Below are 24,143 nucleotides of genomic sequence, written 5' to 3'. Positions count from 1 at the left end.
CAATCCAGAGTTCAAAAAATCTCCAAAACAGATGTTAAAATTTCGAAAGAAATTGATCAAGTGGGTGCTAAGCTTTCAAAAGGAATTTTGGAAATAGACAACGATGTCTCAGGTGTAGAGAAAAGGAATGTAAAGTCAAAAGACAAGATTTCAAAAGAATTTAGTTGTTTGGATAAGTTGATTTCAAACTCATTCTTGGAAATGAAAAACTAACTGAGTACTCAGACTGATGAGGTGAAAAATGAGATAAGTGGCCAAGTGACAGCTATATGTGATAAAGCAGAAAAGTTGAGCAAAAGAATGCATAAGGTAGGAGAAAAGTTATCAACACAGTCTCCAGACTGGGAGGTGTAGAACTGAAAGTAATTGAAGTTGAGTCACTGGTGCAGGGATGAAGTTTCTATCGTAGAAGCTAAGTGCAGATGTGAAATTTAAACTGTCAATAAGCAAAACACTGATTATATTAATTCTTTGAATGATAAAATTGAGAGCATAAAGAAAGATGTATCTGAGAAAGATAACAATGTAACAGTAATGCAGCCACTTCACATGCAAATTTTATTCGTGTGCAAAAACAAGTATAGCCATCACAAAAACGGTCTTGCTCAAAATGATTCTTTAATGTTGGGTGTAATAACTTGTCTAATATGCCTGTGAAAATTTTCCCCTGGGAGCAACACTGCAAAGATAATTTACTTCCTGAAATAGATAATGATTTAAAAATTAAGTTTGTAAACAGATTTCTTGAGGGAGAAGCATTAATTTGGGTTAGCCAACTCAAATGTCAATGTTTGACGTTTGATGAGTTTGAGAAAGTTTTTGAAGAAGTTTTGTTCTGAAGCATGGGAGGCTGGAATTATGAGTGCATTTTTAAATCCTTTGTAGCAGAAAATGAAACCTATTTATTGTACAATAAAAAGCCTGTGGCAAGCCACCAGTTGAAGTCACTCTCAATTCTCAGCTGGACTCTGTGGCTGCTATCATGCATCTCATGACATTAGCACAACAAACACATAAATTGTAAGAAGAGTAAAATGATTTCAAAGGATAATGTACTTACTTTTTGTCATGACAGTCTCACAGGCACTGAAAACGCATTGTTGAGTGTCCCATGATCATTTTCAGTTCTGGACAGTACTAGCATTATAGTTTCTATTACATTTGAAATAATAGTGTTGGCCATGTAATCCAGTGGCAGAGATACTTTTATTTTGTTGGTAGATTAACTGGAACACAGTGTAACAGCACAATGAATGATCATTACTACTGTTGTGTAATACTTTAATAGACATTGCAAATACATCTGCCCATAATCGTATCAAGACAGTATGTGTCATTTCACATCAAAAGATTCCAAAATAGTGGAATTACTTACAGTTTCAAATGGTTGATTACATTGTGACCTTCTTGTTCAAACAATAAATAGAGACAATATTCACAATAAAAACAGATCAAACATTAATAATTTTCATGAACAAATTCTATATGCAAGTAGTGACTCTTAATTTATGGGAATATCATGTGTTTATTTATTTTGAAACTTGCTCCTTAGATGTACATTTCAAAGTTAGTTTTCCTCAGAATGTGGCTTCTTAGATGTTGTTTATTTAATTAACAGTGTAAAAATCCAAACAGAACAGAATTCTGATGTTGATAATATTACAAATCAGGCTGTTTTACAATTCTGATTTACAATACAATTAAAATATTTCATATTTCAATAATCACTTAATCCATCATGTTTGACAAGAATTGATGTGTATTATGGGTACTCCATCTAGCATGTTCCTGGATATTCAAGAAATTTTTAAAATGGTAACATTCTCAAACTAGATTTAGTGCTGTTGTTATTTAAACTGCTTTGTAATGTGTTAGTTTTTGATGTTTGTCTGTTTCAAATGTGGTTGTAATTTTAGCTTTCCTACAGACTTTATTCTTTTTACTCAGTGTGAGAATGGTAAGTTGACTGTTATGATACTGTATAGATAACAAAGTTTGTTATTGCAGTTAAGAACATTTTTTGCTGAAACAGAGTGTGAAAACTCAAATGAAGAATCTGACACCTAGTATTATAAAAAAGGATAGACTGCTACTCACCATGTAAAGGAGATAAATTGGAGACTAGCACAACGAAGAGACTGCTAAACATGTCAGGTTTCAGCCAAAAGCCTTCTTCTAAAGTAGACAGCACATACACATTCACTCAAGCATAGCTCACACACACATGACCCCTGTTCTGGCCACTGAGGCCAGACTGTGAGCAGCTGCACATGATGGGAGAAGCAATCTTGTGTGGTGGTGGTAAGGAGGAGGCTGTGGCTGGGAGAGATGACAGAAAGAAGGGTAGTGGGGGGATGGTAAACTGCTGCTTGTGAGAACATACAGGGACATGATGGGGACATCGTAGGGCAGTTGGTTGCAGTCAGGAGGTTAAATGGTGTGGGAGGGATAGGAAAAAGGAGATAAGTTGAGGAGGAGGAAAAAGACTGTGGTGTGTTGGTGGACTAGAAGGCTGTGTAGTGCTGGAGCAGGGAAGGTAAAGTCACTCCAGTAGGAAGAACAGTACAGATAAGGAGATGTGAAGAACAAATCTTCATTTCTTTATCTTGCAAGCTTTATGTCTAGCTTGTTTACAAGTGAGAACTCATGCCCTGTTCCCTTATAGTCTCTTTGTGTATTTACACTACAGTAACCACCCAAATTCCCAATTAAATTAAAAATACATTGAATAAAATTAGGTCTAAAATTATATGTAGGATACATTTCCTATATATCAGACAGCTCAGCTATTAAAAAACCATTCATAACCTAAAACATGACCAAAGTAACATGCCGTATTGTGTAGTTTGTATGATTTAATAAATTTTAATTAATAATTCATTCACAGGTTTTAGTACAAATTCCCTCTGTTTTTATTTATTATGTTGGTTATCTAAAAGTTTAATGAATAATTCATTTACAGGTTGTGATTTATTATGATGGTTCTCTACTGTCAGGAAGTAACGTGTATTTTACTGTTTAGGTTCATTGTTATGGCTGTATGTGTGCTTTGTCACTTAAAAATTTTCTGCTGACCAGTAATTTATTTTGAAATGTAATGCAGTCATAACAGTAAAATGTGATTTATCAGTGTGCCTATACAACATTCAGTGTGACTTATTTGAATAATGACTTACAATGTCAAATTTCAGGCACTTTCATTGCTTATCAACAAAGTACCTGTGCCCTGGAGTGCCTGCTGTGATGAGTACTCTTCTTGCCAACATTAATGCATATTACGCACACACTACAGCATCTTCTGCTGTATCAGCAAGTGATCGCTTTGCAGCGTCAAACTTTGGGGTGAGTAGTGAATGATATACTGAGATATTCCACAACTTTATCAGATTACAACAACAACAACATCAATAATAATAATAATAATAATAGGCCTGAACTAACAATAAAATACACTGCTGAATGTGAATGCTTCAGCACACTGAAGTAATGGAGACAGGAGAAATAAAAAGTTTAATGTATTTCACTCTTGAGCTAAGGTATACATTGTTGCAGCTTTATCTGAACATAAAATGGAAATTGCACGAATCAAATAGGAAGATCGTGTTGTACACAAACTAATGTTAGACTTAAAGATTAATGAATACTGTTTCAAACAGCACTTTGAATGCTGTACCAGAATAGAGGATGTAATGACACTTTACAGGCAACCAGCAGTCAATATTTTAAGGGGGGTAGGATGTCAAACGGGCCGACTTCGAGAAGGAGAGGCACCACAGGACATTTTAATTTGCACTGTCTATACTTTTACAAATAAATTCATAAAACTTTGTCAGCATGACCAGAAAGGATTCAGAATTCACTCTCATAGCAGTGGAAGTTCAAAAACACGAAAAAATAATATTTTTTAAATGTGAAATTTCATGAGTTTTTTTCACTTACTGGTGGCTGAATTTGTTGCCATAGGTACACTTTTCTTCATACGTAAGAGAGATTCTTCGATGAATTTTGCACAGCTTACAAACCATACTTACAGGTGTATGAAACTCTAGACTTTATTTAATCTATGAAAAAATGAATGGGCTGTTACATTTTAAACTTTATGTTTAGAGAAAACTCGATTTTTATAGTTAATTATCTCAATTTTTATTACAGTTTTTAACAGATTTGATAAATTCTAGAGTTCCATACACCTGTAAGTATGGTGTGTATGCTGTGCAAAATTCATCGAAGAATCTCTCGTACTTAAGAAGAAAAGAGTACCTACAGCAACAAATGCAGCCAATACTAAGTGAAAAAATGATGAAATTTCACATGTAAAAAAATTTGTTTTGTTATGTGTTTGAACTTTCTCTGCTATGATTGTGAATCCTGAATCCTTCCTGGTCATGCTAACAAAGTTTTATGAATTTATTTGTAAAAGTATAGACAGTGTAAATTAAAATGTCCTGTGGTGCCTCTCCTGCTCCAAGTCGGCCCGTTTCACGTCCTACCCCCCTTAAGATTCAAAAAGTAGTTGAGAAAGATTATGTATATTTAACAACAACAAAAACTAACTATTTGTGGACACTAAAATTGATTTGCTGATGTAAGTATTGATTGAGGACACTTGGATTTTTTATGACCACTTTTGGATTCCCAACAAGGGTACAAGCACATATTGCAACTGCCATTGACAATTTGTTTTTAGAACCAACTCACTTCAGTAATGTAGATACAAATTGCTAGTGTAGAGTTCATCTGACCAGGATAGACAGATTTTTAAAAAATGATGACCTGTTACTTCAAGATTATAAAAGAAAAGAAGTAATTTGCAGGACTCAACCAGTGCTTATAGAATGTTTACAGAAAGAATTGTGAGATGAGATTTCTAAAATGAATGGTAGTACTTAAGTTCTGAAACTCACAACAGAAGAAAGCACAAGATGACACCTCCAGATGAAGAATATTTAGTGACCTCACAGGACAATAGTTCACAGCAGCTTTAATGTATTTCATAGCCACGTGGCAAGACAGGTACAGTACAATTCTAGTCATTATAGTAAATAGCACAATGAACAAAAGCAAACTGATTGCGGGCTTCGATATCATACATATATGGCATGTCGTAGGTATCCACATCCACACTGGGCTCTGGCACAGAAGGGAGCTGCTGTGGTGGGGGTGGGGTAGTCAGGGCTGGTGCAGCAGTTTGATCTGATCCATCTTGGGCAGCCTATAAACTGAGGGAGATGAGAGAATCACTGGAACTAGCTAACAGGTCTCAGAAACAGAATGCAGGAGCAGCTGAAGAGCAGGAGGAGAGATAGCTGAAGCTCTGGTGGAAGACAACCAAAAGGTGGTATCACCACAATGTAAATGATGGCTGATGTGTCGTCTGTTGCAGGCAGAGATGATTTTCATGGCGTGTCACCATCCAGTCCCCCATGGTTAGAGTGAACATGTGACACCCCTGGTGCTACCGGTTGACTGCTGGAATCCACTTATCTTGGCATCTGAAGCCTTGCACCCATACACAGGTGCCTGGTGTGAAGCATGGAGTTAGCACTGCAGACAGTATCACAGGCACTGGCAGTGAGGGATGGAGGAGCACGCAGAGTTGATGGCCATGGAAGATTTTTGCCAGGTTCTTCTCCCCTATTGGCATCAATATGTAGGAAATAAAAAAAAAAAAAAAAAAAAACATTGTAGCAACCCATCAGTAGAAGGGTCATTCACATATTCATTTATATGTGTTTTAAAAGTTTTCATGAATATTTTGCCTCACCATTTGATTGGGGATGGAAAGGCAGAGACAACAGGTGTTGATGCCACTTCAGCACAGAACTCGCTGAAAACCCGAGAACAAAATTGTAGTCCATATCCAACACCAGAGGAAGTCCTGCAGTACCGAAAATTCTGCTGAGCACTGTGATGGCAGCCTTTGCACTCATTGACCGACAGCTGACCACATACAGAAAGTTGGAGTACACATTTAGGACTATCAGCCAGGTAGTATCCAGGAAGGGGCATGCGAAGTCGACATGAACCTGTTCCAGCGGGTGTGGGTGCATTGGCCAGATTGAGAATGTTTAGCAGGGAGCCACTTGCTGTTATTCACACTGGTACCACTTGCTGATAAGGTGTTTGACCTGATGGTCTATTCCTGGCTAGTTCACATTGTGATGGATGAGCAGTAAAGTTTGTGAGACACCCCAGTGACCTTGGTGCAAGAGCTATAATAGTTTTGGGCACAAAGGTTCCAGCAGGACAACCCAGGGAGAACATTGATCCACTGTTATTAGGATAACTCTGCCCACCAAGATTAGCCAGTATTAGAAATGGAAGTGATGTCGTAATAGATTGGAATCTCAAGTGGGAATACAGTCCAGCCATCCCTGTTGTATATATCACCATACCTGTTGTTAAATAGAAAATATTTGAATTTCCCCATACAAATTAGTAAGCCATTTTTGCAGGAAGGAAACAAGATATGGTGGTGTTTGCATTTATGTAAAACCTGGAGTAAAGGCTAAAAATATGACTGTAACTGAATCCTTGAATGAGGAAAAACATTTTGAGGCTGCAGCAATACAGTTGAATATGCAAAAGAGTAAATTAATAATAATGTCAGTGTACAGATCACCATGTGGTGATCCTGAAATTTTTAGAAATAAGTTAGAGGCATTGCTCAAAATATTACATCATACAAAATCAACAATAATTATAAGTGGAGATTTTAATGTCAACTTATTGACTGAAGGTGCATCCAAAGATCAGTTCCTGAATGTTTTACATAGCTTCAATTTGTATCCACATATAACTAACCCTACAAGAATAATAAAATATTCAAAAAGTCTCATAGATAATATCTTCACAAATACAGATGCCATAGATATAGATGTAATAAATGTTGACCTAGGAATATCTGATCACAGTGCACTTATCCTTAAATTTCCCATAGCCCCTGTGACCAAAAATAGTTCATACCAAATGTACAAAAGAACCTTCTCCACAAATAGTTGCAGTCACTTCATAAATACACTGACTAACCAATCATGGGCAGAAGTGCTGTTACAAACTAGCACAAACACTGCATATAATGTTTTTTCTTCCCTGTTTATGTTTTCCTAAGAAACTTGTCAAAACAAACACATTTGGGGTAATACATGCTAACTCCTGGATCACAACAGGTATTAGAAATTCCTCCAGGACCATGAAAATGCTTAACTACAGACTTAAAAGTTGGACTGACCCCAAGTTTAAAGAATATGTAACAAATTACAAAAAAATATATAGAAAAGTAATTGCAAAAGCAAAATTACTAAGCAATGATAAATTAATAAGAAAATCAGGCAATAAATCAAAAACTATTTGAGAAATTGTGAAAAGGGAATCAGGTAAGGGCCTCAAGGATCAGGAAATAGTACTCAAAAATAGTGAAAATATTGAAGTAAAAGATGAAACTCTGGCAAATTACATTAATAATTACTTTTTAAGTGTACCAGTGTCATTAAGTAAAAACTTTACTAAACATGTGAAATTAACAACCTCAAAAGTAGACAGTAGTATGTTGTTAACTCCCACAAATGATAATGAAGTATTAAAGGTGATAAAGAGTCTAAAATCAAAAATGTCTGCAGGTGTGGATGAAGTGCCTGTGTCAATAATAAAAAAAGTTGCCCAACAAATTATAAAGCCCCTGGTACATATTGCTAATTTGTCTTTCAGCGAAGGTGTGTTTCCTGAGAGGTTGAAAATCTCTAAGGTTAGAACTCTGTTTAAAAAAAGGAGATCCATACAAGGTAGAAAATTATAGACCAATATCCCTTCTCCAATCATTTTCAAAAATTCTAGAGAAATTAATGAAAACCAGACTCATAAATTACTTAGATGCTCACAAACTTCTAAACTGCAATCAACATGCCTTTCGCTCGGGCCACAGCACAGAATCAGCTGTCCATACCAAAGAGATTTTCAGGAGTCTCGACACTAAAAAATGTGTAGTGGGAATTAACTTAGATTTACCAAAACTTTTGATACAGTAAATCACAAAATTCTGTTAAACAAGATGGAGGCAATAGGTGTAAGGGGAGTTGTGAAGCAGTGGTTTGAATCTTACCTTCAAGATAGAACTCAGGTAGTAGAAATCATCGCAGAACATAAAAATCAGAAAATCAAGTGGGTCTCAGATGCAAAGAAATTGGAAATAGGTGTCCCACAGGGCAGTGTTCTTGGTCCCTTATTATTCTTGCTTTATACAAATGACATAAAAAATCCTAATATTTCTACCAAAATAATGTTGTTTGCAGATGACACTAGCATAATTATAAGTGATAATAAAAAATCATTAACCACCACAACTGATATAGTCCTGAAACATATTCAACATTGGTTTAATGCTAATGAGTTAACACTTAATCTAAGTAAAACAAATTATATACAGTATGGCAAAGCAACTCAAGATATGGACCTCCAGTTAAAACTAATGGATAAGAAGATAGAGTTTGTACAATCCACAAAGTTTTCGGGCATGCATATTGATCAAAACTTAAGCTGGAAAGACCATCTCAAGTACTTATCCCAAAGGCTCAATTCGGCATGTTTTGCATTGAGGATATTATCTAGAGTATGCAGCACAGACTGTACTAGACTAGTGTATTTTGCTTACTTTCAGTCCATCGTGTCTTACGGCATAGTGTTCTGGGGTAAAACTAAATCGAGCTTAACAGATATCTTCAAATTTCAGAAAAGAGCTATATGAATCATAACACGTAACTCTCCAAGAACTCATTGTAGGCCCCTTTTCAAAGAACTGCAAATACTCACAATACCATCACTGTATATTTTTAAAAGCATTCTGTGTACAAGAGCACATATGAAAAATCTACGTACAAATGAGGACTGACATAATTATAATACTAGAACTCGTAAGAATTTGTATGCAGAAAGGGTAAGGACAACACAAACCCAAAAGCATGTAAGTTATCTTGGAATAAAACTCTACAATGCTCTGCCAGTGTACATGAAGGCAATAATAGATGAAGTAAAATTTAAGACTGAGCTTAAAAATTACCTTTTAAGCAAAACTTTCTATGACGTACATGAGTACTTTGATTGTGTGTAAATTTATTGCCAAAAATTATAATTTATATGTCTAAATTTGTACTTTTAAAAAATGCCTTGTAAGTGATATTCCATTATTATGTCTGTAGTACTTGTACTAGTATGATAACTTTGTGGTGACAATTCCTACATCATGTAAATGATATACAGGAAGATAATAAAATGAAATGAAAATGAAATGAAATAAAATGATCTCCTTGGCCTCAGCCGCAGCTGCATTGGCACCCATCATGGGAAAAGCATCATCCACCTGTTGAGCCTCTTTGTCCAACGGGAAGCACAAGATCTCGTCTTGGCTGAAGTCAAGGTTGGGGCTCATCAGGACTTGGATTAGGGCATTCACATTTGTGTTGTGAGTACTATTGTGGAAGTGAATTTCTTAATTGTACCGGCTAAGAAAGAGTGACCAGTGCTAGAGCTAGTGGGCAGTACTATCAGTCAGCTTTGTTATGGGCATGAAGAGGGAGATCAACAGCTTATGACCTCTAAATACACGAAACATTGTTCTGTATTTGAATACACTTCAAAGGTGATAGCAAGGGCCTCTTTCTCGATTTGCAAATATCAGGCCCCACTCAGAGGCTTCTGCTGCTGCGTCTAGCTGTTTGCCCAGTTGAAATTTTTTGTGAAATAGTGCTGATAGGAGGGCCTTCAGGGTCTTGAATGTCTGTTCACGTGCCTCTGACAATACAAAAGGCATACACTTCTTTCTTGTTGAGCAGGTGCACAGTCGATGCCACATCTGGGATAAATTTTTTGCAGTACCTTATTTTCCCAAAGAGTGACCGGAACACCTTTAAATTTGTAGAGCAAGGAAGTGCAACCAGTTTCTCTGTGCCTGTAATATCTTTGTGTTTATGTTAATGACCAGGACTTTTCGTGGTTCCTCATCCAGGGGTAGTATTATGCAAGATTCAGAGAGATTGACCTTCTTGAAATACTGGCCTCTTGTGAGTGTAGAGAAAAGCACAGGCACAGTTTCCTTGACAGATTTTTCAATTAACCAAAAGTGTTGCCAACTCACTTTGCAGACATGGTTTCAATGACTTCAAGACTGTCAATCCATCAGGCTCATTCTCGATGGCACCCAGTAGTGCGAGGGGCATGGATCATGCTCAGCAGTAGCAAGTGAATGCCGACTTCTTTAATATAATGTGTGCTGTAAAGTTCTTCACTTTTCCTAGACACCCCCCCCCCCCCCCCCCCCCCTCCTTCAGAGAAAATGTCAGAGTAATCCTTACTGAGGGTTTCCAATTCACAAAAAAGTACTTGTTCTGAGACCAGGTGGACCGAGGCATATGTGACCAATTCTAAAATAGAAAATACATTAAGGCCAAATAGATTCTTTGTATCTGTACTGTGAACAACATGGAAGGTAAGGTGTCATATCTAATTTTTGTACATCACCACAGTTGTGAGTGTTCATTGAGTGGAACGTATTAGCAGCACTAGCAGCTGGAGATACATTTGAACGCTTAACAAGGATGCACAGACACCAGCACAAAGCGAGCATGATGAACAGTTTCTTAGGAGACACCACTGTGGCTTGAGACTACAACAAAACCATGTTAATGTCTACTAGGTCCTGTGAAGGTGAGTATTTTTTGTCCAGAGCACAGCAGCCAGAAGCAAGCTGTACTTCCTTCTGGCATGTCTCGCTCTGTGCCCACTTGTTGGAGTAGTCTTCTCTGACATGTGTTCAGAAACAGTCTAGGCATGACTGAAATGAGAGCGTGTCAGGGGCTGAGACTATTTTCCTTTTTTTCTGAGAAGGAGCTGGAGTGTGGCAATGTTTGCACTCTACTGTTGCTACATTTTCTGTGTTGGCAAAGTTGGATTCTCTGCTGCGTCTGAAGTGACAGCTCCTGCCTCGCCCCAGAATCCTAATCAGCAACCCATTGCTTAGAAAACTGCGAAGGACTGAGCCCATTTTAAAACGTCCTCCAAAGTAGAATCCTCAAATTGTAGAGCTTCTTGTCCGGAGGTGCCCAAATGATCGCGTGCTTAATGGTCACCTCTGCATATGATTCCTTATGTACTCGAGTCACAAAACGGCATTTCCAACTGAGTCCCAGCTGGTGAGCTTCCCATGTGCTCTATGACTCATTAGGCTGTTTGTGACACCAATGGAATTCCACATGGGATGCAGTGATGTGGAAGTATTGGTGAAAGTAGGTAGTTAATGGAGCACACATTTTGTCAAAGATCAGGTGTGTCAGTTCTGTGAGAGGGGCCAATTTGCACAAAAACTGGTATGTTCTGGGCAAGATCTGTGACAGGAAAAGTGATTTTACCACATGTGAGTCCGATATCTGGAATGCAGCGAAGTGCTGCTGGGGACACTTCTTATATGCTTCCCACTGTTCTGCCATCTTGTAGTGAGGAAGGAGTCATGGCAAATTTGTAGCCGATTGGTGGGAGAGCTACACTTAAAACAAGGCTTCCTTACATTTCTGGCTCTCTAACTGCTGTTGCAGAAATTGCTGTTGTATGACTACCACGACACACCCAGTGGCCTGTCGCTGAGGGTCTGTGGTTACATAACTAACATGAAGAATGCCCATTATCATCAGCAGTCATGGTGTAACTCACAACATAAAAAAAGACATCAGACGACACCTCCAGAACCAGTGTATTTAATGATCGCACAGGACAAAGTTCATAACGGATATGATGTATGGGGTAGCCACATGACAAGACAGTTATAGTACAGTGCTAGGCTAGCATAGTAAATAGCATGATGAGTGAGAGCAAACTGAGGGTGATAGCATGCGTACAATGCATGTCACAGGTGATGCTGATAGGTGTCTGTGCAGCCATCATGCATGATCACTTGGCTGCAGTGGGAGGGGAGGGGGGTAATATGGAATTCTGCAGTGGTCTGTCTTTTTACTGTTCAGTCATATGGTCATGTGACAGTGCAGCCAAGAATGGTTCAAAATGAGAGACAATTATGTATAACTCATGGAAGGAAACAAGTATAATTCTGTTAGCATATTGTTTACCTAACATTTTGTTTCTGTTTGTAATTACTCATGTCTTTTTCTCTCTGTTTTCTGTACTCATTGTATTCTTTTCTGTCTGATTTTAGAAGGAGAAATTTGTTAAGCTGCTGGACCAATTGCACAATTCACTTCGGATAGATTTGTCAATGTACCGCAACAACTTTCCAGCATCGAGCCAAGAAAAACTTATGGATCTTAAGTCCACTGTGGATCTGCTCACCAGCATCACTTTCTTTCGCATGAAAGTCCAAGAACTTTCTAGTCCTCCACGTGCAAGCACAGTTGTGAAAGACTGTGTAAAAGCATGTCTTCGATCTACATATCAGTTCCTCTTTGAGAACTGTTATGAGCTTTACAACAGAGAATTCCAGGTCAGTATCAAGAAAATGAAGGTGTAATTGTCTAAAACAAAAACTGGCTGTGAAGGAAACAAGTAAAACACAAACATAGTTGTGTTACTTTATTTATTTTAACTACCTATGTTTAATTAGTAAAAACAGATCGAATTATTTTAAAAGTGCTTGAAGTATTTTGATAATATCAGTGACATTAATTGAGCATTTCTAATTCACTCCTTTATTCATTCATTCTTATCTTGCTTTTTAGTTGTAAATAAGGCTCACATACACAAACTAAAACTTAACTTGTAATTTCACATGAGGAGCAGGGCGATAAATGTTTCAACTTTAGCAATACTGATTTATTTTCCATAACATATATTACCAATGGAGAAGTGGATTCTTCCTGCCCATCCTTAAAAAAATGTAAAACAGCTTGTTAATTGTTGTTGACATGTATTAACAACATACTTTTTAAAGAGATGATGATGTGTAAGTATGGTCCACGACCTTCAGAAAGTAACATGCTTAGGTAGTGTGTACTGTGTAAGTTTAACTGAAAAATTTAAAACATTTATGAAATCCGATATAACACTTTGTTAAGGATTATAATTTTTTCCCAACTTTTCAAAATATAAAGTGTCTGACTAGAGTACTAGAGCGGTTGTAGATGAATGTGTCAGAGAGGAACTTACCCTGTGAGCAGAGTGGTCAGGTTGGGATCTGTCTTGTGATGGTGAATCTTTTTGTGATTGTCGGCTTGGTCTCATTGATAAGGTATCTAAGAAGGAAGCAGAGGTGAGATTAGAAGTTTCTAGAAGGTTATTGAAGGACAGTGGAAGGGGAATAGTGAAGGAATGTCATTTATAAAGGTGCAGAAGATTTCCGTGCCACATTTTTTACTGTAATTAACTTTTCCACATCTTAGATGCTCAGCAGCCATCTTATTTGATATTTGATTAAGGATGCTTCAAAAGGCACAGTGGTGAAATACTGTAAATCAATTTGAAAAAGCAAGATTCAAATACTTAATGAGCCATCTCAATTTAGATTTTATGTTTGTTCTCTGACCCACTTCAGGCACTTACCAGTAGTATTCATTCAAGAGGCCAATGACTGATTCTGCACCCAATCTTCTCCCAACCTGGGCTAGTGCTCTGTTTTTAATGATCTCACTGCCATGAAGACTCCAGTAAATCTTTTTATTTCACACTGAGGGCATAAATGCCAGCATAATTATGATGGCTTGCAATTAAGCAGTAGTGAAAAATGTCTTAACTTCATAGGTCGACCCAAATGAAGCGAAAAGGGACCAAGAGGATCACGGGCCTCGCCTGGATAGTTTGGATTTCTGGCACAAACTTATTGCACTCATAGTGTCCGTCATAGAAGAAGACCGCAATAGTTATGCTCCTGTACTGAATCAATTTCCTCAGGAGCTCAATATTGGCCAGGTAAGTTAGTTGAAACCTTTCTTTTTTAAGTGAAAATATTTGAATGGCTCTGTGTTTTATGCCATTTGATTCACTCTTTTGACCTGAAAAACTGAATTCTGTGGGAATAGCATTTTCCAGGCTTACACATGTTAGCCATAAATGCTGCTTTCTTGACAGGAACAGTGGTTCCTAATTTGTAGTTCTGCCCAATTTCTCCAATTTCATGTTTTTTGTGACTCTACACCATAAATTTATAGCCCCTGTGAAAAACCCATAAGACCAGTGCTAAAAATTCCCTGATTTTACATTTCTTCCTAGTAAGGTTTACCTTGATTCTAAGTTTCTATTTAGTGTCTCATTTGACTTTGTCCCGTTTTCGTCCTATTGACATTTGTGAGGGGTACAGACGAACAGCAGTCATGCAAAATACTTTTGAACATGTTTCCTGAAAATTGTCTTGAGCAGCTAGCTTGGCATCCCACATGCAAAGGAAATATCTTAGACCTTGCAGCTTCAAATGGGCTGGACCTTATCAACACTGTCAGTATAGAAATGGGGATTAGCGATCATGATGCCATTATAACGACTATGATTATGAAATTCAGTTTCTGCTAGATAGAGCAGATAAGCACTTATTAACATCTCACTTAGACAGTGAATTGGCATCACTTAGTTCCAAGTGTATAAATGATGGAAAAGACCCACTATGGTTTAATAACAAAATTTGGCGGATGCTGAGGAAGCAGTGGCTGTTGCACTGTTAGTTCAAAGGGGAATGCATAAATGATGACAAACAAAGGTTAGTAGAAATTCATGTGTTTGTGAAAAGATATATGCAGAAAACATACAACTACTGCCACCATCACAGCTTAGCAAAAGATCTGGCAAAGAACCCGAGAAAATTCTGGTCATATATAAAATGGGTAAGCGGGTCTAAGGTGTTTGTTCACTCCCTTGTTCATCATTCTGGTGTGGCAATTGAAGATAGCAATACGAAAGCTGAAGTTTTAAATTTCACATTCAAGGAATCGTTTGCACAGGAGAATCATACAAACATACCGTCATTTGAACATTGGATAGACTCCCATATGGACGAGAAAGTAATAAGCATACCTGGCATAGAGAAACAAGAAAAGGATTTGAAAGCAAATAAATCACCAAGTCAGGATGGAATCCCAGTTTGATTTTACACAGAGTGCTCTCTGGCATTGGCTGCTTACCTAACTTGCATTTATCACGAATCTCTCACCCAGCACAATGTCCCAAGTGACTGGAAAAAGTGCAGTTGATTCCCATATATAGGAAAGGTAACAGAAGAGACCCACAAAATTACAGACCAATACCCCTAACTTCTGTTTGCTGCAAAATCCTTGAACATATTTTCACTTTGAATGTAATAAAATTTCTTGAGGATGGGAAGCTTATGTGCATGAATCAGCATAATTTTAGAAATCAAGGCTCATGCAAAACTTCACTTGCCATTTTCTCAAGATGTATTGAGAACTACGGATGAAAGGCAACAAGCAGATTCCATATTATTACATTTCTGGAAAGCATTTGACATGGTTACCCATTGCAGACTGTTGAAAAAGATATGAGCATATGGAATAAGTTCACTGATATGTGAGTGGCTCCAAGACTTCTTAAATAATAGAACTCAGTATGGTGTCATTGATGGATTTCAGAGACAAGGGTATCATCAGGAGTGCCCCAGGGAAGAGAGGTTGACCGCTGTTGTTCTCTGTGTACATAAATGATTTGGCTGTCAGCGTGGGTTGTAGTTGTTCACTGCTGATGCCGTGGTGCATGGTAAGCTGTCGAAGTTAAGTGACTGTGGGAAGATAGAAGACGATTTAGACAAAATTTCCAGTTGGTGTGATGAATGATAGCTAGGCCTAAATATGGAGAAATGTAAGTTAATGCAGTTGAGTTGGAAGAGCAAACCTGCAATCTTTGGATACAGTATTATTAGTGTCCTGCTTGACACAATCCAGTTGCTTAACTATATGGGCATAATGTTACATAGCAATATGAGGTGGCACAAGCATGTGAGAACTGTGGTAGGGAAGGTGAATGGTCGACTTTATTGGGAGAATTTTAGGAAATATTAGATTAGATTAGTTTTTCATTCCATAGATCCATGCTGAGGAGATCCTCGTGGATGTGGAACATGTTTTTTTTTTTTTTTTTTTTTTTTTTTTTTTTTTTTTTTTTTAAAGCTGAAATAACAATACTAATTTGTGTTCCTGTATATACAATACAAGAAAGATATACCGAAGGTTAAATAATGAACTGCGAAGAGAAACAGAACAGAGAAGACTAGGAAAAAATGGCTAAAAGAGGAATGTGATGAAACTGAAGAACTGGACAGGAAGGGAAGATACGACTTACTATACAACAGAGTAATGACTATGACATGGGAACAAAACAGAGCAGGAAGTGCTACTATGGAAATTTTGAGTAATGACGAAGAGGTAGTGTACAAAGATGATGACGATTTCCTCCAGAGATGGGAAGAATATATAAAAGAGCTATATGACACAAATAGCAAACCAGAGACTCTGTAACTTGAATCACACAACAGTGTAAGTGATGACGAGAAAGGACCGACCATCATAATGGAAGAAGTAAAGTCTGCCATAGCTGCAATGAAAAATGGCAAAGCGGTAGGTACAGATACAATACCGGGAGAAATACTAAAATGCTTGAACCATGATGGAATAAGAGAAATATTGAGGTTATGTAATAAAATATATGACAGGGTGAATGGCCTGAGGACTTTCTGACAACAGTAATGATTCCATTACCGAAAAAAACAAGGAACCAAGAAATGCAGCGAGCACAGGACAATCAGCCTCATTTCACATGCAGCCAAAGTGATTTTAAGAATAATTAATAAAAGACTTGAAAAAGTAATGGAGGGGAATCTTGGCAAGGAGCAGTTTGGCTTTAGATGGAATACGGGCACCAGAGATGCAATAGGGCTCCTGCGAATCTTGGGAGAAAGGTTTATTGAAAAAGGAAGAGACCTCTATATGTGCTTCATCGATATAGAAAAGGCATTTGACAATGTGGTTTGGGACAAGCTGGCAACTATAATGAGGGAAAAGAGAGTGGAGTGGAAAACCAGAAGACATAAATTCATTATATCTTAATCAAAAAGTTTCAGTTGAAGTGAGAGGAGAAAGTACAAACTGGATCAGACTAGGAAAAGGAGTAAGACAAGGATGCTGTTTATCACCTACCCTTTTCAACCTCTACTTGGAAAATATGATTGACCAATGCTCATTAGCTGACAAAGGAGTAGAAATTGGAGGAAGAAGAGTAGGGTGTTTGAGATTTGCTGATGACATGGTACTTCTAGCTACAGGGGAAAAAGAATTACAGGATTTGGTGGACACCATTGCAACTAACGGAAAAAAAATATGGAATGAAAATTAACACAAATAAAACAAAAGTATTGGCACTAGGAGGAAATAAGGAAATAAAAATTATGCTGAATGGAGAAACACTAGAACAGGTGCAAAATTTTAAGTATCTTGGAAGCAGGATAGACACCGACTGAAGTGCACCACAGAAATTAAAACAAGGATAGCAATGGCAAAAGAGATGTTTTATAAGAAAAGGAGAATCTTCTGCTGCGGTCTGGAAAGAGAACTCAGTAAGAGACTCATAAAATGTCTTGTATGGAGTGTTCTTCTATATGGTGCTGAAACATGGACTATGAGGAAAAAAGACAGAGAAAGGCTGGAGGCTTTTGAGATCTGGAAATGGTGGGAGATGGAAAGAATAAGTTGGATGGACAAAGTAAAAAATGAAGAGGTACTGAGAAGAGTGGGAGAGAAAAGACAGTTACTAGATGTAATAAAGAGAAGAAAAAGAAATTGGATTGGGCATATATTAAGAAAGAATGACGGACTGATAAAAACAGTTTTAGAGGGTTATGTAGAAGGGAAAAGGAAGCGAGGAAGGAAGAGATTCGAGATACTGGATGACATGATGGATGGTACAACATACAACAGCCTTAAGAAGGAAGTAATGGATCACAGAAAATGGAGAGGGAAAGGAACTGCTAATATAGCAGATAACTGATGATGATGATGATGATACAATACATCATTTTTTTAAGCTGAAATAACAATACTAATAGTATGAGTATATACAATACATCATTTTTTCTATTAAAAAAATTCAGCGATGGAGTAGCAGGAGTTCGCCACCAGTAAGTCTTTCAGGCTCCTTTTAAACTGATCTTTATTTGTAACTAAATTTTTTCTCTTTGCTGGTAAATTATTGAAGATGAGTGTTCTTGAGTAGTGGACCCCTTTTTGAACTAAAGTAAGTGCTTTTAAGTCCTTGTGCAGATCATTTTTGTTCCTGGTATTGTATGTATGAACTGAGCTGTTTGTTGGAAAAAGAGATATATTATTTATGACAAATTTTATTAAGGAGTGTATATACTGAGAAACAGTAGTGAGTATAGCCAGTTCTTTGAAGAGGTTTCTACAGGACGACTGTGAATTTACTCCATAAATAATATGTATTACATGCTTTTAGACTCTGAAAACTTGAAGAGTTACCCCAAAATATTATACCATACGACATTAGGGATTGAAAGTAGGCAAAGTATGCAAGCTTTTTCATTTTTATGTTGCCTATGTCTGCTAACACTCGAATTGCAAATACAGATTTGTTAAGGCGTTTCTGCAGTTCTGTGGTGTTCTCCTCCCAACTGAATTTATTATCAAGTTGTAATCCCAGTAATTTAAGACTGTCAACCTCTTCTGTTTCCTCTTCTTCATACTTTATGCATATGCTGGGTGGAAACCTCTTACAGGTTCTGAATTGCATATAGTGAGTCTTTTCGAAGTATAATATCAGTGAGTTGGCTTTAAACCATTTATTAATATCCATGAAAATATCATTAGCAGATCTTTCTAGAACTACTCTCAACATACTATTTATTGCAATACTTGTATCATCTGCAAACAAAACGAACTCTGCTTCTGGCAGTATAACTGATGAGAGATCATTAATGTACACAAGAAAAAGCAATGGCCCTAAGATGGATCCTTGTGGGACACCACATGTAATGTCTTCCCATGCTGATGATGACTGATGACTTAATTCACTAGTCCCTCGCACTGACACCCTTTGTTTCCTGTTAGTGAGGTATGACTTGAACCATTTTGCAGCACTCCCTGTGACACCATAGAATTCTAATTTATTTAAAAGCATGTTGTGGTTCACACAATCAAATGCCTTTGACAAATCACAGAAAATACCTGCTACTTGTAATCTGTTATTTCATGAATTAAGTAAATTTTCACTGTAGCTGTAAATAGCCTTCTCGATATCAGAACCCTTCAGAAATCCAAACTGTGTTCTTGTGAATATGTTATTTGTGGTCAGATGGTTGAGAAGCTGCCTGTACCTTACTTTTTCTAAAATTTTTGAGATTGCTGAAATCGGTCTGTAGTTTGATGGCATCTCTTTATCCCCTATCTTGAATAGAGGCTTAACATCTGCATATTTTAGCCAGTCAGGAAATGTTCCAGTTATAGTTGACTGGTTACAAAAGTAACTTAGAATTGTACTAAACTCACAAGAACATGCCTTAATTAACTTTGGTGATATTCAATTGTAACCACTAGAATGCTCTGTTTTTAAAGATTTTGTTATGGAAGTTATTTCTTTTGGTGAAGTGAGTGACATATTCATGTACATGAAGCTATTTTTAAAGGCTAGTTTAAGATATTCAAGGGCATTATTTACTGATCCTGACAATCCCATTCTATCAGTAATGGATATGAAGTACTTGTTAAATAGATTTGCCACACTATGCCCATCGGTTACTAATGTGTCATCTACCCTTAATGCTATTTGCTCCTGTTCCTTTCTGGTTCTACCAGTCTCCTCTTTCACTATATCCCAAATTGTTTTTATTTTGTTCCCTGACATTGCTATCTCCTTCTCGTAGTGCATTTGTTTAGATGTCTGAATTACTTTTTTTAATATTTTGTAGTATTCCTTGTATTTAGCTAAATCATCAGCATTGAAGCTATTCTTGGTCGACAGATACATTTTCCTTTTTGTCTTACAGGAAATCTTTATTCCTTGTGTAATCCATGGTTTTATTATAGACTTCTGTTTAATTTTAGTAACTTTTAGAGGAAAACAGTTTTCAAACATGGTACTGACATTGTTCATGAATGTGTTATATTTTTCATTCATGTCATGAGCACTATAAACATCTTTCCAGTTCATATCTTTGAGCAGTTTTCTAAAACACTCAATTTTTGGTTGATTGACTACTCTCCTGTACTCAGATTTAGCACTCTTGATAATCTGCTTAGAATTTACATCTAAAACAAGGAGCTGCATGTCATGATCTGATAGTCCATTTATTGCAGGTTTTATGATATGATTTTGTTCCTTTGATTTGTCTATAAAAATGTTATTAATGGCTGTCCTTGAGGATTTAGTGATTCTAGTTGGAAAGTTTACGGTGTGAGTTAGATTGAAAGACAACATTACTAACTGCAGTTAATTATTACTGGAAGATTGCATTAGAAAATCTGTATTAAAGTCAATAGTAATCAAAATTTCTTTGTTTCTTCCTGTTAAATAACCCAAAAGAGCTTCTAGATGATTTATGAATACATTATAATTTCCTGCAGGTGCTCGGTAAATACCGTATTTACTCGAATCTAAGCCGCACTTTTTTTCCAGTTTTTGTAATCCAAAAAACCGTCTGCGGCCTAGAATCGAGTGCAAAGCAAGCGGAAGTTCTGAAAAATGTTGGTGGGTGCCACCACAACTAACTTCTGCCGTCGAATATATGTAACACTACACAGGCATGCTTTGTAGGCACAAAGATAAATACTGGCACCAAATCCTCTGCGTCAGTAAATAAATTAAAAAAAAAAAAAAGGTGGAAGACGAAGTTTTTTTCTCTGCCCCGAGTTTCGACCACTGCATTTTCATACATTATCCAACGAAGTAAATATAAAATCCGTATTGTTCACCTTCGAATGTAGCAGCATTTCAGTGTAGTACGAAAATCCGACTGGCAAGACTGTTTGGGATGTTTGTCAATATGGCCAACTCCACGTTCTGAATTTTTTCCTACCTGTGAGAAGAGATGGTTGCTAATAGGAACTTATATGAATTATGAATCACATGCAGTATTCTCTTCACCATAACAGTAATACGAATATAAACATTTTGCCATGTATTGTTACGTGTTTGTTGCTATCTCATTTAAATCCTGTCTGCCTAATAAACTACGAAACTAGAGTGAGACAGCAGCAAATGCGGAAGAATATACATATCATGTCATGTTTATATTCGTATTATTCTTATGCCTAATAGTGGTACAGTCAGAAATGAAGCACAGCAATTGACTAGATTTTTAAATGTAAGATGACTAATTTCTGTGCAGAATGTAATGTACTAAAGAGGCGCCTGCAAAGATTTTCAAACGGAGAAAAATTTTCGCTAAACTCTCGTTCACAACATCTTCTATCATACGCAGTGTATTATTTGGTTCTTGTTGATCTTATCTAAGAAAGCAGCAGTGTAAGTAACAACAAATAGCAGTCTCTTGCCACTGATTCACTAATGAGACGATTCTTCTCTTGTTTTCCTTAATTGTAAGCAGCGGTAGTGCGCACAAAAGCAAGCCATGCCGCGAGCGGTGACAGGCTGTAAACACGCACTATCAGAATGCGACAAACAATGCATGACACAGTAGAGTAATGCATTTTCAGCTTAAGAGTGATGTAAACACCTATAACAAAGAAAACGGCATTTATCAGATCAAAGAAAAATAAGCAATCAATTCAAACCAGACCAAGCACGTGAAAAAGGAAGGGTACCCGTATAAATACAGACGGAGCGCCTGACGCATAGCAATGGCTACCTGGTAAAGTTTAACTGCTAAGATTATGACTCGAACCAAACTACTGTAGCTGTTTTGTCATTCATTCAACCTAAATTGTGTCTCATATTACAATGAACCAACTTTGTTTCGATTTGGAGATGCGGCCTACAACTTTTCTCTCCCCTTGAATTTCGAGTCTCAAATTTCAGGTGCGGCTTAGATTCGGGAAAATTTTTTTTTCTTGATTTTGAGTCTCATTTTTCAGGTGTGGCTTAGATTCGAGTGCGGCTTAGATTCGAGTAAATACTGTAGTTAATGTTATATAGGATCTGTTATGGAACTCTACTTCTGTTGCACATGCTTCTAGATGCTGCTCTAAACAGAATTTATTAATGTCAATGTTCTTGAATTTATGGCAGTTTTTAATAAATGTGGCAACTCCTCCTCCATCCATATCAACTCTGCAGAAGTATGAAATGTCTAACATATCTATACCAGTGGTCACTTGAGTGGTTCACCTGTAAAGGAGACCTATTCTTGAGTTCTGCTAGAGTGTTTGGGATCCATACCATGTTGGACTGAAGGAAGACATCAAAGCAATTCAGAGGCGGTCTGCTAGATTTGTTACCAATAGGTATGAATAACACGTAAGTGCTAAGAAGTTGCTTTGGGAAGTCAAATGGGAAACCCTGGGGCGAAGGAGACATTCTTTTTGAGAAAACATTATTGTGAAAATTAGATAACCGGCATATGATGCTGACTGCCAAATGATTCTGCCGTTAGAATGAAATTTTCACTCTACAGTGGAGTGTGCGCTGATACGAAACTTACTGACAGATTAAAACTGTGTGCCGGACCGAGACTCGAACTCAGGACCTTTGCCTTTCGCAGGCAAGTGCTCTACCAACTGAGCTACCCATGCACGTCTCACACCCTGTCCTCACAGCTTTACTTCTGCCAGTACCTCGTCTCCTACCTTGCAAACTTTACAGAATTTCTTCTGCAAGTTCCGAGTGGAACAAGCAGTGTCACAGGGTACCCTCCGTCATGCACTGTATGGTGGTTTGAAGAGTATCTGTGAAATGTAGATGTAGATGATGTTACTGAGTGAGTTATAAGTGGAACAGGGTGCTGGCAGAGTTAAGGTAATATTTTAGGGCATTGTGAAGAGAGCAGATGTGAGAGAGGAGTTGCTGATGTGATCCATGAATGGTGTTGCCAACATGTCTTGCAAAATTTAGCTTCACCACATAATTATGATACAACTATTGCTAGTTTACTGCAATAATGGAGAAACAAGTCGATGCAAAGTGTTCCGGGCTGAGCTGACATGAGACAAAGGGGCCCAGCCATCACCTTTTCTTGTACCACTTGTAACTCAGTGTCATCTTTTTGCATGTATTTCCGATGTGTTGCATTCAGCAACAGTATCGATCGTTAACCTTTTAAGAATATGCTCAGTCATAATCAAGGAAACATCGCCCATTTGGCTAGTGAACTCTTATTGGCTGGTGACTTATTAAGTCAGCCAGTAGCCAGCAATCACCACACCACACTAACAGATCTAAAATGAGCTTACCTATTGGATATTTGGAGAGGAGGAGTGGCCCTTCAGTGACGGGAGTGCAGGTAGGGGTGAAAGAATTTTGTGAAGTGCTGAAAATATACTCTTCATGCAGATAATGTGCTATGACAGAGATGTCACCCGAAAATAGAACAAGGGTTTTGTGAGAGCTCATTTTAAACACTTTTGTGTTCAAATCTGACATGATACAACTACATTGAGTACTCACATATATACTTTGCAGTGCATACATCACCCACTGTAGATCATAAAGATTTGTAGCAATGATGGGGGGCATGAAGTTAAACTGTGCTACCTGCATTTTCTTTCTGATTTACATTTTACACAGAACATAGAAATTCACTGAGCCAGCTTCTAATAAGCTTGTAACATCAGTTCGGAAAGTAAACTCATTATTTCACATATCTGTTTCTCTCATCAAGCCTAAAATAACACTTTAATGGTGGTGAGTATATGAAATGTGGCTTGTAAGAAAAGCATTAAACAATAACAGCAGTGGTGACAAACTATGTCATTAAGCAGATCTCCGGTCTTATACTTATGGTTTATCCACTTAGCTGCTATGATGTTCTTGGTTTAATTCAACATGTTCGTGATTTTTACTTTTTCCTGGGTGAACATAAAGGATGATCTATCAAAAATGCCTGTTTTGAACGTATAATTTGTGCTTGTAGCTGTCAGAAAACAGGTTGATTACCTTGTACCCAGGTACCAATTTCAATTGTTTGAAGAATTTTTACCTGCTGTCACACATCTGTGATTTTTTAAGAACTGATTAAATTCATTACCACA

At 37.3% G+C, this 24,143-nt stretch overlaps 1 protein-coding gene across 1 annotated transcript in view; it reads left to right on the top strand.

Moving 5' to 3' along the window:
- LOC126198608 (protein unc-13 homolog B) overlaps positions 1-24,143 on the top strand; it is a 450,615-nt gene that overhangs the window by 190,422 nt on the left and 236,050 nt on the right. Inside the window, exons 9-11 of the mRNA XM_049935061.1 lie at positions 3,192-3,342; positions 12,194-12,478; positions 13,732-13,899. Of these exons, the coding sequence (XP_049791018.1) occupies positions 3,192-3,342; positions 12,194-12,478; positions 13,732-13,899 (604 nt within the window). The remainder of the gene's footprint in view (positions 1-3,191; positions 3,343-12,193; positions 12,479-13,731; positions 13,900-24,143) is intronic.

This window comes from Schistocerca nitens, chromosome 8 (genome assembly GCF_023898315.1).
Source record: "Schistocerca nitens isolate TAMUIC-IGC-003100 chromosome 8, iqSchNite1.1, whole genome shotgun sequence".
NCBI classification, from domain to species: Eukaryota; Metazoa; Arthropoda; class Insecta; order Orthoptera; family Acrididae; genus Schistocerca; species Schistocerca nitens.
This window is presented reverse-complemented; position numbering and strand designations above follow the sequence as displayed.